The 18142-nt window shown below is 47.8% G+C and overlaps 1 protein-coding gene across 3 annotated transcripts in view; it reads left to right on the top strand.

Annotated features, from left to right (window-relative positions):
- The window catches only part of COP1 (COP1 E3 ubiquitin ligase), a 126653-nt gene extending 111986 nt beyond the window's left edge, over positions 1-14667 (top strand). For all 3 annotated transcript variants that reach the window (XM_068689963.1, XM_068689962.1, XM_068689961.1), the window contains 2 exons: positions 11513-11557; positions 13544-14667. In XM_068689963.1, the coding sequence (XP_068546064.1) occupies positions 11513-11557; positions 13544-13561 (63 nt within the window). In that variant the 3' untranslated portion in view covers positions 13562-14667. The remainder of the gene's footprint in view (positions 1-11512; positions 11558-13543) is intronic.
- Positions 14668-18142: the final 3475 nt, after the last annotated feature.

Genomic DNA, 18142 nt, shown 5'->3' with positions numbered 1-18142 from the left:
TTTAACATATGTCCCGAGCCTTCAAAGTTGGCTTGCTTGCAGAGGGAGACGTTAACCTGTGCAGTCTGAACCACCGTTGCCCTGACCCTTTCGCCTAGCAGCAGTCAGAGGTGACGGATCGTGGTCTCCAGCCAGCAGCCCGCTGCAGGCACCGCGCAGCATCCACCACGGCTCCCTCGCTGCTGTGCTGTCAGGGCTCTGTTTTGGCTTGGCGGCGGGATTTCACGTCAGAACGGATGGGGATGTTCAGGGAACATTATTACAGTTAAAGCTTACAAATGAGCTGTCTGGGTTCGGCTTGTCTGAACGTGAGCTTTTTTGCATGTGTGGCAGGTGGAGGTGACTTTCATTAGGGCAACGCAGAGGAGCTGCAATCGGTATAAGATCCAATTTGCTAGGTATTGTCCAAGCAGACAGCAAGTGACAGTTTATTGCCCCTGAAGGCTTGACAGCCAAGCCATATAAAATGAACAGTAGCAGAGTATGAATCCGTTATCAGTTTTAAATAAATTCATTTCCTTAGTCCATCAGCCATTTTGTGAGTTTTTTTTTTGCCAAAACATTCCCCTCTTGCTGACCCAGCCAGCCTGACTCAGCTTGGCTCTCTGCCATTCCTGACATCTTTTAGGATTAACCCCTTCTCCCGTGTTGATTTCTACCACCTGTGCCAATAATGCATTAATTGTTCTTCCACTTTTGCTTTGAGGGGACGGTGCCATGTGATGGGTTTAGTCCCACGTGGCTAAGCAAGGCTTTGTGCATCACTGTGCTCAGAGAAGGATGGCTCTGCATCCTGCCATCAGAAGGCATTGGTACTCAGGTCTCTTGATTTCAGAGATCCAGTTGCCAAAGAGGTTGAGGAGATGAGCTCCTCTGCATTTCAGTGAAAACTTCCAAAAATGCAGCCGTTCTTGCTTACAGGCATGCTGTTGAATTAAAGGGACTGACAGTAGGCATCATCTGGGTCTGAAATGCCTCATCACGTGATAATTGGGAAACCTAAAGCATTACAACAGCAAGTAACTGCATACAGAGCAGAATTAATGAGCTTCAGCAAGCTCAAGGCTGGACTTGCCTGGGATGGGCTGCTGTGCTGAATTCCAGGTGGCTGCCAGGCGCTATCAAAAAAAAAAAAAGCCATCACTGACAGCACTGTGGGCAAATCAATTTGGCTGTCAGCTATAGCATCGGTCCCAAGAACCACTGCTTTTTCTGTACCAACCAGAGGAATCAAACAAAAGTGCTGGATCCAGAACTGTTTAGGCTCAGGACACGGAGCGTGTCCTCAAACAGCTGGCGTGGGTGTGAGAAGGGAAGGGGCAACAGCAGGAGGGGCTCTGTGGAGCCTGAAGCACAGGTGAAGCCAAAGCTTTGTAGAGGAGCAAGGATGGTGGGGCTCCTGGTATTTTCTGATACTGAAGGGCCACTGCATGTTGTCCAAACCCCTTGGCTAGGTAGCACCTTGGGCCTGGTGCCTTCAGCCTCACCTGGCAGGCTGCTGTGGGCTGGGGGGGGTTCAGTGTGCCTGGTGGGGTTTGTGCCCCTGGTCCGTCTGGGAGAGGAGTGCAGCTGGAACAGGTTTCTCATCAGTAAATAAGTAAATAGCACAGCTCAGAAAAGGAATGCTTATTAGAAGAGTGAAATCTCAGGGGGATTACTTGCTGCTTCTTGTCTTCAGTGCCTCGTTGTGAACATCTGGATTAACCTTGAGCAAATCCACTGGGGGTGCTGCCTCGGTTTCCCCACATGTCAAAGTAGGATAATGCTTCAGCTGCCTCACCGGGACATTTGTTACTCTTAATTAATGTTGTAATGTGTCTTTGGTTCCTCTGGTAAAGTATGCTGTGTGAATGCTAAGTTGTTTTTACTGATTGGATTGTTAATTAAATGTGCACATATAAATGATTTATTGGCATTAGAGAACTAAGACTTAATAATTTAAAATATTAGCATCAAGGTGGGTTAGGTCAATTTTAAGCCTACAGCACTCCCCCTGTTTAGAGGATTAAACTGGTACTGGAAACTTAGAGGACGTAAATGGCATTGGGAGAGAAAGGGAAGCAGGAGCTTGGCCGCCTAATGAGTTATTCCGTGGTGTCTCCATGTGGAGACTGTTTTAATTCAGGACCTCACTGCCAGTGCATGGCCTGGGGAAGCCATTGGCAGGATCAGCAGTGCACTGAGCTTCGGAGGGCACGGGAGGTGTCATTGAACCATTCCTCTTGGACTGACTTAAAAACCATTTGTCAGCGTTCAGAAGTGCATGCTCCAGTTCGACGTAGCAGATGACGTCTGAAATTAGCTTGGTGTTCCAGGAAAAAAGCACCAAAGGAAGGATGTCTGCGGGAACGCGTGTGCCAGGCTGCTGACGTGGATCACCTCCTGCTGACGGCTCCTGGCCTGGCAATGGTTATATCTTCCCCACAAAGGCACGGGGAGCTTCAGCCTCTAACCTCAAGGCTTCTGCCTCCTTATGTTCTTCTCTTCTCTAACCAGGCAGATGTTTGAGGTGAATAAGCTGTAGCTGACAGCCAAGGCAGCACCAGAGGAAGAGGTATGTCATCCTCGTGCACTAAGGAGTTCAGGGGCCTGGAAGTACAGAGCGGAGGAGAGGAGGCGTGCGGCAGCAGGTGCGGTTGGTCAGGTGGCTGGATGCTGGGGCTGGAGCGGAGGGTCAGCCCTCGTCCATTCCCTTTCTGAACCCAAGCAAAATGCGCACGCTGGTGTTAGTGATAGTGTGCTGGAGGCAAAAGGGTTGGAAATAAAGGGAAGCGGGATTTACAAGGCTTGGATTCACAAGGGCAGGGAGAGCGGAGATGCAAAGACATGGCATGGTGCTGTAGGTCGGGCACCTGAAACTGGAGAACAGAGCACCGAAAGCAGGGTTGTGGTGAGAGAACCCATGTAAGGGACTTGTCCCAAAAATACAAAGTCCCCAAAGATATGGACAGATGGTCTGGGAAAGATGGAAGATTTCTTTTTTTTATATACAAACCAGGGAATTGTCCCTTTCTGTGTGAAGGTTTGAAAGAGGGAACTGAGCAGCTGAAAAGTGTTGGATGTAGTGTAGCTGGGAGAGGAAGCACTGACTTGCTGAAAATGAGAAGGAAGAAGTAAAGAGAAGGTAAGAGGGACAGGAGAACGTATCTTGAGAGTGAAAGAGATGCATAGGAGAACTACCTAAACATGAAGAAGGGTTCAAACAAATTGGAGTCTGCTCTTCGCAGTGGAGCAAGGAGGGTGCTCCAAGTTCCAGAGGAGCAAGGAGCTGGGGAGCATAGCCAGGGATGTTTCTGGCATCTCTCAGGGGTTTCCCAGCAGCATCTCTCTGTTCCTTCCCCCTCGGCAGCCCAGGGCAGCAGTTGGGAGCAGTGGTCCTTGCTGTGCTCGGGGACTGGGCTGTGCAGCACTCGCAGTAGGCTGTGTTTGTCGAGTAAACTGCTTGTGTAATTCGGGGGAGCTAGATCTGAAGAGGCTTTTCACGTTCTAGTGACTTCTGTTTACAGCCTTTGATCCCTGATGGTTTGCAGTTGGTCTGCACGAAATGAAAATCTAAAGCACCAGATTTAGGTCACACTTCTGAGTACTCGTATGCAGAGTTGGTGGTGATTTCTCGGATCACACATTTTCTCTGATTAAAAAATGAGCGTTTAGGAGGGAGGCATACGCAGCAGTGATAACAATAGTAATACCCGCACCCCAGGGCTTCCTTTTGCCACATGCAGCACTGATGGGCAGGGCGGCATGACCTTGGTTGGGAAGAGATTAAATTCATCACCTCCAGCATGAGGTAATGACTGAGTGCAACAAACAGAAGAGGAAGGAGGGAGGGAGGGAAGGAGGAAAATGTATGGGCGTAAGAATGCACTTCTTGGACCATGCAGTTGTCGAGCGCCGCGCTGCATCGCATTATGTAGAATTGCCAAATGAATGTTTGGGGGCTTTGGTACTAATAGAATAGATGCTAAAAGCTGTTTTCACAAAACTAATGCCTAACTATTTCCTGTGGTTTTGCAGAGTTGATGCTAATGTGTTGCATGTTTATGTATATGTTTTTTGTAGGCTTATTGCAAGCTATATTTATATACTGCTGGCGCTTTGTTCAAGGCCTTGAGCTGATTGTTTGTGGGGAGTGGCTGAAATCCCACAATATCTGGTGATAGAAACGAGCAGCTTTAGAGATCTCATCACAGATAGATGGGCAGTGGGGCTCAGTATTTGCACACGTAAAGGAGGAGAAAACTTGCCCGTTGGGGAGGGAGAGGGGTTGGTGGGTGTGTATGTTAATAGCAACATAATTTGGTTTTAACATGTCTCTCTACCTGGTCTGACGATGGATGTGCAACAGCTGTTTAAGCTGTGTAGTTCAGCATGCACTAGGTACAGAGTAATAAGCGTCTGACAAGTTATTCTCATCTTGAATTCTAAATAAATAAAGCGCTCATCAAAAGCAGTTTAGTTCCAAAACGACTAAATTACAGAGGTGGTTGCCTGTAACGTGCCAGCAGTTCCTAGGGTGGGCTTTGCTGGCTGGCTCTCCCCTTTGCACAGATTTCTTTGCCCTCATCCAAGCAGTTTCATTGGCCACATTTGCATCTTGAATTCAGAAGGGAGCAAATCGGTGCCCAGTTGCATGCAGCTCCGTCCACGTGTGTGCCTCTTTTCTTCTAGCCTGGTCTTTAGTTGCCTTGTTGAGCTTGTTTTCTTGAGAGCTGCACACTGAAAAGAAGGGTCATGCTATGAAAAAGTGATTTCTCACTTGGCTGAGAGATAGCTTACTACTTATTTGAGTGTGTCATTGGAGCAAGCCTTGGACTGCTTTCCTCTGAGCACCCGCGTGCTGTGAATACAGAAACCTGGGTGTATATAGTAGCAAATAAGCTTCCAGTTGCATGGTATCTTCTTGTGCTGAGTTTGGTCTGAATAGAAGTAGGAAAATACATTAAGTGTAAAATCCCAAAATGAGCAGACTGCTTCTTCGTGGATGCTTTCTTAGGGTAGGAAAGAAGGATATGTTCATGTTTTGGGAGTTGCAGTTGGAAAATGCCAGATGTGGAAGTGTCAAAAAAAATTCATAAAAGTGTCCATGGAAAAGAGGTTAAAGTATGGAATTGCACAAAAATGAGGGCAGGGATTCAATGAGATGCTGAATTTCTGCCTCACTTCGTAGTGAGGCTAGATTCATCTCGTGAAGAAGCTTCAAGCTCTGCATGAGGCAGGATGCGGAAAACTAATTTGGTTGAATACTTTTTCCCTTTATAGAGTACCCATGAATTCCTACGTGAGAAGAAGCTTCATGCGTGCGTGTATGGTTGTGGGCAACTCTTTCCAAAGAAAGCAAGCCAAAGGAGTGTTGTCATCTGTAAATCTGTAGGTTAATGTGTTAAGAAAATGTCCTTATTATGCTATGCAGGTGTGATTTGTGTAGCATTTATAAACTTGGAGAGGGGGAAAAACCTCGGTATCTACAGCTGGAGTTAGAAAGAAGCACAGATGAGACCTTTTTTAGATTTATTTAGTCATCGCATTTTTTTCCTCAGATAAGCCTAAGGAGGCTTTATCTCCGTGTATAAAGGAATTACCTTCAGAACAAGATAAAAATACAGTTTCCAAGGATTAAAAAATTCACCATTTAGGCATGTGCGTTCTGTTCCAGATTTAAAACCTGAAGAGTTGGATGGTGCTGCTACTGAAAAGTCTTGGTATGGCATAGTTTGCGTGTAAGACAATAAATAAAGAACTTCTTTAAAGAACTTCTCAGCTTAAAGAAGTAATTCTGCTTGGGCCTGATGTTCCTAGTGGAGATAGTATTCTGTTAAATTTATTCAGAAGGGATTAACGTTAGGCAGTTGTGATGGCACATAAAGTAAATTCTGGAACACAGGGAAATAATGGGTTGTGCATTGCTCTTAAACAATTGTACCGTGCACCCATTCATTGATTAAAGATTGTATCACAACAATGAAAAAAAGATAATTCTGTGTGCAATGTATTACCCTGATGGGAGGAATTGTCATTTACTAGTTTAACTCTTTAAAACAAACAAAAAAAAAAAAAAAAAAAACTTGTATGTTGGAAGTTCGTCTTGTTTCACAGGTTAGAATTTGTAATTTTCTTTCAAAAATGAAAGCTGACTTGAGTCATGCAACAAGAAAATAACGGGATCTTGAGGGATTTAGAGTGAAGAGCCATTATAATCTGCTAATTACAAGGTGGAGAGCAGTCAAGCATTGGTGTTCTGTTGGGGAGCTACTTTCACACATCTTGATATATGAAAAGGCTTCGCGCACGATGTCGATGTGGAAGCGTACAGTGAAATGTTTTGAAGATGGTCAGCGGCTTTAGTCCTAAAAGCCAGTGCTGACTAATAGCCATCCTCAGTACAGACCGAGCAGCTTTACTGCTGAAGAAATGGCTTTTTGTGCAAACAGCACTAGATTTAGTTCAACTGTGCGCTCTTATTCCATCTATAAATAACGTAAAACAATGGCCAAGCTTTCTCACCCACTATATTTTCCCATTGTTCCAACAGCTTTACTTAATTAGGGCTCTAGCTCCTTTGAATGCATGTTCGGGGTTTGTCGGCAGTGAGTCTGTCTGCTTGAAAGGGAATTGCTGACAAACCAGGCATTTGTTAGCAAAAACGTCTGCTGGGGCGGGAAGGTGAGAAGTTGCTAATTTAAAATAAGATCTTTAAGAATCCTAGCTGTGAATCTATAGAACAACTCTTGCTGAAAATCCAGAAAATTTATGCTTACCTCAACGGCTATGGGGCTGGAAGGCTGGGGGGAATGCGCTTTATTTGTGCAGAAATGTGGGAATGGGAGAGGCACAAACTTCTCGGCCTGTAATTATTTATGATACCGCGAAAGTCCCAAATAAGATTTTCAGTCTATTGCATGAATGTGTGCGCATATAACTTGGAGGAACATCTTTCTCCACTATCTTAATCCTTAATCCTCCTAACCAACAACTTCTTCATCCCGTTGCATTGTTGCTGCTGTTTGTAGAAGGCAGGGGGGTGAGTACAAATGTAGGAAATAAGTGCAGATTGTATCATTTTTCCTTTAACCAAGCTTTCCTTCTTCCTCAGTGTGGTCCTGGTGGGAAGCAGCTGGATAAGTCTGTTTGAAGTGTAGCTTTGTCTGGCTAACGGCACTGAAGAGTGCTTCTGCATCTTTTATGTATTTGCATACGTGGTCAGAGCTGTAAGCTACCCAGTGCATTTCCCACTCCTTTAAGAGCCCCGACTCTGTTCCTGGTAAGAACAGCTTTCACAAAGCTGCCCCATTTGAAGAACGTGAGGCAGCAGTGTGGCCAGGAAGGCCACCAGTATCCCGGCTTGTATCAGGAATAGTGCAGCCAGCAGGGCCAGGGAGGTGATCATTCCCTTGTATTCAGCTCTGGTGAGGCTGCACCTCGAGTGCTGTGTTCAGCTTTGGGCCCCTCACTACGAGAAGCACATCGAGGCCCTGGAGCGTGTCCAGAGAAGGGCTACGAAGCTGGTGAAGGGCCTGGAGCAAAAGTCCTGTGAGGGGCGGCTGAGGGAACGGGGGGTGTTTGGGCTGGGGAAGAGGAGGCTGAGGGGAGACCTCATTGCTCTCTGCAATGCTTGGGGTGGGCAAAGAGCATCCTCAAGGGATGTACGGAGTGATCCCTTGCTCACCTCTTCGGTAATGAGGGGAGATGGCCAGAGATGACCCTTGTAGTTGCTCTGTGGAGTTGTCTGCCTGAATATCAGCGTGCTTTCCAAGTAGACATGTGTCTTCATTGCAGTTGTAACCACTGTCTGTCTGGGTGACATTTTTAGCTAGGTCCCCCCACCCAGTGTTTTCTTGCCCAGAGTCTTATTCCTTATTACACTGAAGCAGCTCTGACAGTTTTCAGGGCTTCAATTTTTTTGGCTAAGTTTTCTTCAAGTTTCATGAAACTTTCAGATCATTTCTGATTCTCCTAGTGCTGACTACTGTTGCATGAATGCCAGCAGTCAGCCAGGCCCTCCTTCCCCACCCTCCCTTCCCTGTACAAATTGCTTCCCCAGGGCCATCCGCATACAGGGCTCATCTAGGAGGGGAGCAAATCAGAGTGCTTCAAAACCCAGCTGTCACCAGGTGAATAATTCCTTTGAATGATGAATGTAGCAGGTATCTCATCTACTCAGGAAGGTCCCAAATTTGATTTTGTTTTTCTTTCCCCTCAAGAGTGTGCTGTGGCAATTTCTTCTTTTGGCGCAATCAGTGAAAGTCCCTTTGAATCCCAAGGGTAAATGCTCTGAAGTTGCTGTGGGTGGATGAATCACGTTCTTCCAGTGCTAGTTCCAGGTGATGGGGATGTCAGGCTGAGGACAGAGGTGCTTACATCTGGTCTGTCTTTGTTCCCAAGTCTGATTTACAACTTCATTTTGCATAATGCCTACATTCATGTGGATATACATCCAGTCTCCAGGAAGTAAAAGATTTGTGGTGGGCTCATCCTTCCCAGTGTCAAGGAACTGTTCTTCAGACTTCCCTTAATATCTGATAATGATATCTCCCTGATGAGAGTCTTGAGGGGCACCTACGTTTGGCAGTTAATCCTCTTAAATTCCTCTGTGTCTCCAAGAGGCGAGCAGCAGTGCGTTCTGCTGACTTTCCCAGAGCCTTGCTTTTTTCTGTTGATTTAACAGGACCAAAGCTCTTAAACAGTCTCCTGTCAATGCTATGTCTGTCCCTGGCTTATTGAAATGCCACGCTATCTCAGTGCAGGGAACCCGAGCACGCTGCGTCACATCTCCACCCGTCACTCCTTATCTGCACTGATGGGCATAGGAGAGGTTGCCACATCTCATCAGGTAGCATGGACTATGGCTTTCCACAGGGGTGAAATAATACTTGAGATTAGCAACCATATGGAACAAAATGCTGTTGTTTGCCAGGCAGTAAACCCTTCTCTCAGTTTTGATTGTACTTGTTCCTTTTGTGTTTGCCCCTTCAATCTTGCTTTAGCAAAGGCAGCTGGCACCCGCTGCCTCGAAGGGCTACAGCTGCTGACCTCCTGCAGCAGGACCCCATGCAGGTGCGTGCTTAGAGTCATTTCGCAAACCCATTTCTCCAGAGCCAGGACTATTCAGTTGTGGTGGATCTTCTGCATTCTCCTGCCTCTGCTTGGGGAGCTTTTGGCCCCTGCGGCAAGCAAGGAGGGATGGAGAAGGCCAACCTTCTGACCTTCCTGCCCTACAGAGTCACAAAGTGGTAGCGATAAAGCAGGACGTGCAAGCGAAGCTGACAGTGATAGCCTGAGATCTGTAGATGCTTGTAGTGGTGCCACAGGGGAAATAGGTATCCCACCAGCTAGGTGGCCGTGGTGGTTGTCTTTTGCGGTAACTCCATTCATGTGTGCCCTGTCCAAAAAGGTCGGTTCAGTACATGGCTGTTACAAGTTATAAACCTGCAGGTCTCTTCCTACTATCTAAGCGTCTTCGTGACTTGCTTAGGTTTTAACGCATTGAATGTGTTGGCTGTTTTACAGGCAACACAGAAGGAAGAGAGTTGTTCCTCTAGAGGATTCAAAAAGTTACTTAGCTGTGTTCCCAGAGAGGCAATGTTAGAGCGCCTTAACACACGAGACGCTGTTCGTTCGATGACAGATTTGGTGCTAATTTTGCTGCTGTCTGCTCCTGTTTGTGTCTCCTGGTTGTGGATGAAAGCAGCAGAGCAGTGATTAGCTCAGACCCTGCTGAAAAAAAACTGTGCCTCTGAAGACCAAGAGAGTGAAAGTATATTACTCTCTGGCATTTTTATTTTATTTAGCAAGGTAAAACTGTTCATTGAGCCAGAGTTCATTTACAGTGGTACCCCAGCAGACTGCAGCCACAGGATGAATTACCAATCACTTGCAGTGAAAACAGGAATTGTTCAGACCCTGGATTGTCTGTACCCAGGAGTTCAAGTCTCTGGCACCTCTCAACAGATTGGTACCCGTTCCTCTCTTCCAAAATCCTATCAGGCATCCCAGAGCAATCTGGTACCTGTTCTGGTTCCCAAAGCACACTTAGATCTGCGTTCCCCCTGGTGTTTTCTGATTGTAACTGTTAACCAGAAGCTGGGGAGTTCACGGGATTAGACTTTGCTAGCCACCAAATTAATGGAAATTGGAGTATATGCTTCCTTTGAGGATGTATTTTCTTCTTGGGAGCTTTGACTTTGGAGGATCATTGCTGAGATAATACCAGGAGTCGTAACTAATCCCCTAATGGGTAGTACTGGGGGTGAACAAATCTATTTATAACAATTAGCCCAGCAGGCTATCAGAAGGCTGCTCTTACCTGATCAGTGGGTTTTCATGTCAGAAAGGATTTCTCTCCCTCTGCTTGAGAGCTGGTGGCTGTGCAGGCTCCTGAACCTCGTGGCGAGGCAGCGTGCAAGTCCATCCATCCCCTTGTGCCCTGACCACGCTGTGCCTGCTGCCCACGGGGCTGCCTCTCCACCTCCAGCCCCAAATGCCAGCGGGGCTGTTCCAGTCACCGGCTTCCTTTAAAAATGCAGGTGTTAAGTGACGGGATAATTACGGCGAGTTTGTATGAGGATGGATAGCAGCAGCATGAGAAATTGAAAGATGTGCCTGAGGAAAAAAAATACCAGCTACCCTCAGACAAAGCAGCTTGTGCTGGGCGGTTTGGCAGCATCGCCTGTGACCACTGGTGCCATTGCCCCAGCGCTCGCTTCTGTTAGGGTTTTTGGCACCTGGTTCCTTTGGGGCTTCCCTTCCCCAAAAGGTTTTGGTTCGGGAGGGTGTGTTTGCACTCGCTGGTCACGTCAGGAGTTCAGTCTGAAGGGCAGAGGCTCTTCTGTCCGTGGCTGGCACCTGCTGTTAGCCTGGGGTTGCCCAGCTGGGGTGGCAGAGCATTAATTTGCAGACAACCAGGATATCTCCAAAGGAAATTCCATCAATTCGCAGGAGGTAAATCGATGCTGTCTTTCTGAGTAATAGCAGGGCTGAAGCCCTTTCTTCTCCTCCAAATTTTGTGTATTTGCTATTGCTTTCTAATGGTGGGTAAGACAAAGCTGCTGCTCTTTGTTTTACTGGTCTGAAACCTCTCAGCTGGGCAGGAGGTTGGGTGGCCTCAGAGCTGGAGAGGTTTTGTCACGTTGATGAGTCAGTTCAGTTAGGAAGGGCACCAGAGACCTTTGTCCATATGCTGCCAAAAGATGAAAATGATTGTTATTATTTGCCCACTTCACAGGGAGGCTGTAAGGATTAATTCATGTTTGTAAATTGCTTTTGAGATTTAAAGCTCTGTACAAGCAGTAAGGATTATTGCTTTCTAATTCTTTAAGGCAACATAACTTTTTATAAAGACTTTTAGCTTCCAGAGCACCCTGGAAATGGGAAGAGTTAAGTTCTCTTGCAATCAGATATACCCCTAATATCTAAAGGAAAAAGCAAACTACTTCACTACTGCTTCAAAAAAAAAAAAAAGGGAAAAAAAACTGTCAATGGTGAATTGTGACAGTGCCTCTTCTTTTTTTTTCAGGAGTCCAACGTGCTGATTGCTGCTAACAGTCAGGGTACAATTAAGGTAAGTTATTTCATGCATCTTCTCTTTAAGCACTTGAATCCGTTGTTAGCAAAGAGCAAGGTCACAGACATGGTACAGCCAGGAGAAACCATTAGAGGAGGTCATCCCAGCTGTGGAAGTTTGCAATTTAAATGATGTATTTGCCTCTGGCACACGGAGGAACGAGCAGACAGCACAAGAGCAATGAAACAGAGGTAGAGACGAGGTGGAGAAAAGCTGCTGGCAGCTGCCCAGCACCCACCGTGCCTCCGCCGCTCTGGGTGGTGCGCAGGGAAACCAGCCTGCATCGGGGAGAGCTCGGTGCTCGGCAGTGATGTGCTGCTTAGATTAAACCTGGGCCCGGCGCTGGGTTTTATGTATGCAGTATTTTTCTTGACTGATAATAGGTGCCATGTCTCAGTTGCCACAGCAGCCGCTGGGTTTTCGCATTGGTTCAAAAGCAGCTGCGTGGCGTTGCTTTGAATGGGGAGGTTTTAAATTAGTGCTGTCTGGCACAAACATCTCCACGCGCTCGTGTTGATTTTTGTGACAGCAGAGGAGGCTCTGCGTTAGCTCGCTGGCATTAGCCAGACCCCGTTCTCTGGCTGCTGCCGATGTGGGGTGCAGTAGAGCTGAAAGCTGAGCTCCTGATGTGCAGCCAGCTAGAGCAGTGCTTGAAATGAGCAGGGATGCTCCCTCGCCTCGCTTACTCCAAGCGCACGGACTGACTTTAACAGACAGCAGCTGCCAGTGTAGGGTTTTATGAAAGCAACAGCCTTCCCCGTGCACAGAAGAGAAGCGAATGTTTTGCCAGGTTTTCAGCACTCGGATAAAAGTCTCTCCAGAATATCTGTTTGATGCATTTCTATCCATGAAGCATCGAGTAATATGAAAAAGGCTTTGTCCCCCTTCATGTGCGTATCAAATGGGTAGCCAGGCAAAATTAGTGCCAAGCCCAGGTGCTGGCTGCTCTGGAGAGCCTCGGGTCCACTATCATCCTTCACTGAGCTCAGCAGCATTCACCTCACCGTGCTCTTGGGGCTTGGTGGTTAGTGCTGCATGCATGTGGCCCAGAGCTCTGACACTCTGTAGCTGCTGATAAAGGAATTTACTTGCTGTCTGCAAAGCTGCATGCTGGGTTGCCACCCTCGTGAAGCTGAGAGACTCCTCCCGATTCTCCCTTGTGCCCCTGTCGTGCTGGCAGTTCTGTGAAACCAGACCAGAGCCGATAATCTGTACGATGCTGGAAAAAAAAAAAATCAGAAAAAAAAATCCAGCAAAAAATCACTGAAAAGGCAGAAATGAGGGGAGACCCAAGTGTTCTCTGTGTGTGACAAAATTTATTTTTTTCTTCCTTTTTTTAGGCCACAAGTGGTGTGGTTACTCCTGTTATTGCAGTGTGTGATGCTGTAGCCTTTTGTTTGTAGGTGACTAATTTATCAGGCTTTGGAACTGGTTGCTTGTTACTTCGGTCACTTCCTTCTTAATAAAATGGGCAAAGCATACAGATGCTGTTGATATCTTTAAGTGAATTAAGCAGTAACAGGAGAGGTTTTGCTCATGCTCTTTGCTTCTTAATGAGAGAAGGTGGAGGGAGGAATGTGTAAACAGCCAAGGTTATTTGAATTGTGATATTTCCATTTGAATTTATCAGCAGGCAGGGGGGGATGGTGTGATGGTCTGGCAGTGCCTGGGAAAGGGCTGAATTTGCAGTTACACCATGGGCACAAACCCCCTTCAGCCGTGCCATCCTGTACTCGTGGGCTAAAGCCTGTAGCTCTCCCTGCTAAAACCAGCCTGGGGTATTACTGGCTGTACAAATCACTCAGCAGGTGCCACCCCTCACAGTGCTTGTCTCATCGCGTGGTATTACTGCGTGCTGGTGAGTAAAGGGGAAAAGGGGAGACAGGAAGGGTCAGACATGTCCTAGTGATCTATATGCTGATGTAGGAGGTAATGAATGTCGTAAATTCATATTCTAAATGTCTTGTCTTCCCTATTAATCAGGTACTGGAGCTGGTATGAAGGGTTTTCTCTCAAGGCTTGAGGTACTTGGTCCTGCTGATATGCTACAGTGTTCATCTGGGATCCTCAGTGGGACAAGAAACCGAAACCACCTTGATGTTCTTCCCCAAAACCATTGCGTTTGTTGTTTTTTTGTTTTTTTTTTTTCCATTTATGGACTTTTGAGGACATTTTGAGACACTGGGAACACCGGTGAACTGTCTGCCATCAACATTAACTCCACAGACTTTGCTGCTGCTGGTGGTGGTATGGTTGTCTAATTTTTATGATAGGAAAACAAATTCTTTTAAATAAAAACAAAAAGGAATAATAAAATTTATTGAGCCACAAGCTGAAGCTGGAAGATTCTCTCTTGTTGCATATGGGAACAGATTTTCTTGGGAAGGGAACTTACAGGACCACACAGGGCTGCTGTCAGTTGCACATCTCCAGTTACCGTTACCTGGACTGTTCATCCCTACTGGGGGGGAAAAAGTCTCCAAGCCGTACCTGGACACGCAAGCAATTCATTTTGAGATATGGTTGAGTTGTTCCTTTGACTTTTTGATTTTTATTTTAGATACATTAAATGTTGAGAAATTGTCACCCAGGTTGACGCTGCTGGAGACTGAAGTCCTCTGGTTGTCAAGAAGAGAAGGGCAGCTTCCTTGCTCTTCTTTGTGCCCGTGCTTCAACCCAAAGGGGCTGCTCCGAAGGAGAGGAGCAAGTCATCCATTCACCCACGTGAGCCTGGCCCTTCCTGCTGCCTGCCAACAACTGTGCTGAAGTGACCTGAACCTGGCACCCGGACTGACCTCACCGAGACATCGCGCAGTAACGACCTCACCACCACTGATCTGGCTGTGTTTGACTATCCCAGCTAGAGTAGAAAGTCTCTTGATCCAGTTACCAAAGCCCTGCACCACTACTGTCCCGTGTGGTCCGATTACGTTTGCCCCTCTGCAAACCATCCGTGGGAGCTGAGCATTGTGAACGTTGTAATAAGAGAGGGGATGGAGTTGGTTTGTAATGTGTTTCAGAGCCATGATATAAGTAGCCTTATTTTTAATGGTCATGCATACACTTAAATTGTACATACAGAGGGGGAATAAAGCGTGAAGCTAAGAGTTGTTGTTGCTTTGTTGGCAGAATACGGGGGGCGTAAGAAGGTGCAGACAGACTTCAGGAGTAACAGTCCTGGGGAGCTGCCAGGACTTGTTAGGTTGGGAGGCGGAGTTGGTGGGTGGAGTGTCTGTTCTGGTTGTGTCTGGCAAAGGTGCGATGCGTGCAGCAGTACCTGGAGGAAGTGTTTCCATTCACAGACAGCACTCCTGGGATTCACTCACAGCCGTGCTCATCTCCCTTGTGTCCCTGAGGCTGGGGTTGCTGCACAGGCATAGCGCTCTCTGCATGGGCAGAGTGAAGTCCTGCTCCACTCAGGCCACCCATCAAGCAGCTGTAGCTGCTGAAAGGTGTTGTATGTCCTTCATGTTAAACGCCCGATACTGCTCTTCCCAGAAGGGTTGTGGGGTCTTGTGACCTCCTTGGGTCACAAGGCAAAAAAAAAAAAAAAAAAAAAAAAAATGCTCTTAGTATGAAACAAAGGAGAAGGAATGAAGCCTTGTAGCAAAGCTGGGGACAGATCCTGTCCTGCGTCAGTTTGTGTGTTCCTGGGTTCCTTGAGCTGACGCCCGTGGCTCTCAGCAGGTGGGTGTAGGACACGATCATTCAGCAGAGTCGTGGCTGGGGGGAGGAAGCTCAGGGCGCTGAGCTGCAGGAGCTGTGTGGGCAGCGCCCCGTGCGCGCTGGGCTTCGCCCACGGTCACTGGCATGCCAGGGGAATGAGAAAAATCACAAGATGGTGTTTGTCCTGCTCTAGGGTACTATTTGCAGGTCTCAGCCACGTGAGTCACCAGAGTCACTGTGGCAGAAGGGATCGAAATTGGCTCTGTCAGAGTCGGGGCAGCCGATGCTCCCTGCCCAGCGCCCGTTTCCAGAGGCTGCTGGTGGGTGACTGCACCCCGAGCCCTGCCAGCAGCCCTTGCCCCCTCTGCTTTCCCTCGCTTCGATCTCAGCTTTCCCCCAGCCTCTCTCATTTATTGGTGCCTATTGATTTATTCTGTGAGCTGCTGTTGTTGTGTCTGGTGTTTTGATGAGAGCCTGTGGGCGCTTCCCCTTGTACCCCCGCTCTGTGCCACGGGCAGCCACTTTTTGTCAAGCGCCTGCCTGCCTTCTCTGCCCCCCACGTTGAGCGGCCTCTGTGCTTTAAATTGAAATGGCTCTGCTGAAGCCGAGATGCTCAAAAACAGAAGGGAAAACAGCTATTTTGAATGCTGCAAGGTTACTCCTTGAATTAAGCAGGGAAAACAGTTTAACATCAGCCTTCTTTATTTTTTAGGTTTTCATTCCGCTTCAATCAAGATAAAATGCAAATTTGGTGTCTGGCCCTAATTAGAAACACAGCAGCTCATAAACACGAGTTGATGGCATTTTTTGTCTTTGTCTTTTTGTCACAAGTGATACGCTCTTTATTTTAATCCCCTTAATTTTCCTTCCTTCAGGTAACTCTCTGCTGTTGATGTATATTAAGCTGCATATAATTACTTACTGTAATCTTTTAGCAGCGTTTGGTTCAATTTCTTCCAACTTAGTCGTTGCTTTCCCAAGCCCTTGCTTTGCCGTGTGTTACCCTAAAGAAAAGCGCCCCGTGTGGAAGGACAGGGCCCCCTCCCAGTCACTCTGCCTGCAGAAGAGGCAACGTGCTGACTGCGCAAAGGGTCTCGTCTGCTGCCTTGAGAAGCCATCCAGGGCTTGGAGATGCTCAAACGCGTGACCGAGCCAGGACAGAGATTCGTAAGTCCCTCTGGGAAACTCAGTCCAGTGCTGGGCTGCTCTCACTGCAAAAGTTAACTGCAGGTGGTGGACGCTGGTCCAGAATAGTTTTTGGTTTTGCCTCTGGTGTTTGTGTCCCTGGGAGAGGTGCTGGGCGAGGAAGGCTTTTCTTTGAGAAAGGGAATTGGAAATCCCGCACTGCAAGCCAGCCTCTTTAATTAATTTCAAAGCATTCAATAGAAGAGTAGGAGGAACATGCTTCAGTGCTAGAAAGGAGTTCATAGCTGGAGGGAATCGAAAATGATGGTCAAGGGGAAATTTAAATTAATATCAATATGTCGGTGCTCTTCAGTGAGCGCAGGTGGGCTGCGAATGCCAGCGTTCGACCCGCGTGCTGGATCCTTGTTTGTTTAGAGTAATTCTGTTTAACCACGGAAGGTTGCAAAGAAACCCGCAGATAATTGGAAAGGCAAGTCCAGCTCCTTCCTTGTTCACGAGTCCTCTTTCTCCTTTTTGGAGGCCGGCAATAGCCAGCAGGCAGCGGTCAGAGGTGCAGCAGCACCATGATGCGTGCCTTGAAGAAAGCAAGAAGGCAAGCCCTGGTGTAGCAGGACCTGTGACATGGGACCAGAGCCCACATCTCTCCTGCCTTCAGAGAAGCGGCTGTAGGCATCCCCACAGCCTTCTGGTGATCGTCACCAAATGCTTTGCTTTGGGTTTGCTTTCAGAGCGGGTTCTTGGATTGTGGGTCTTATCCTCTCTGTTCAACAAGGCAGTATGAGGGTATTTGGTCCACGTCTTCAGGGGCTTTAATAATGAAATAAAGTGGTTGGGTGGGTTAAAGCTCAGCTTCCTTCTCTGCTCCACCTTAGCAAACCGCTTCAGGAGGCTTTTCAAAAGCAGCAGGTTTCAATGTTTCAATTTTGACTTTCACCCCTTAAATCTGGGTCTGGGTGATGATTCACCATTGCAGGATCAGAATTTGTCCTATAAAACCATGCAGCAGGAAAAAGCCCTGGGGTGAGGGAGTGATGTGGGATCTCCCCAGGGACTTGAATGAGCAGCACCAGCCCCGTCATCCTCCCCAAAATCTCCTCTGCCCGTTTGGGGCTTGGATCAGCCACAGTTGGACAGCAGGGGAGGGCTGGGAGCACGCTGTCACTTCGTCTCCAAAATCCTCCCAGGCAGTCGAGGAAAATAATTTGGAGGCTTTCAGATATGAAGAATGTAAAGGCCATCCTTAGGAGGCATGAATAATAGCAAGTGACAGCCCAAACTGAGCCAGCAGTGCGAGCCCAACGCCAATCCCACCCTGGCTGTGCCCGTGCAGCCGGGGCGCTCTGTGCTGGGCGCCAGCTCCTTTTCCTGGGGTTGCTGTAGGGGTGCCCCACTGCCAGCCGGTGCCTGCGCCCTGCCCCACCTCATCCCTTGGGGCTGGGCCCCTCACAGTCGATGGAGACGGGTGCGGGAACATCCACACGCAGGTAAGGAGCAGTCTTGGTGCCTCCCTGGGGCTGTGGGACCCCCCTTTGGCCAAATGCCACAGCAGGGCTGGACCTGCTAAACCCACTTAGGGTCCAGAGCTGGACCCTAAACCCATTTACCCATGGGGATGCTTCCGCTGGAGCTCTCCTCATGCTCAGGAGCGTCCTCATGGGTAAATGGGTTTAGGGGATCCTCTTTACAGAATTACCTCTCCTTTCCAGCTTTCAGGGACCACTCCTCCCCTCCTGGTTTGCATTTGCTCAGCAGCAGCAAAAAACATCCTGA

The sequence above is a fragment of the Anas acuta genome, chromosome 8, assembly GCF_963932015.1.
Source record: "Anas acuta chromosome 8, bAnaAcu1.1, whole genome shotgun sequence".
Lineage (NCBI taxonomy): Eukaryota > Metazoa > Chordata > Aves > Anseriformes > Anatidae > Anas > Anas acuta.
This window is presented reverse-complemented; position numbering and strand designations above follow the sequence as displayed.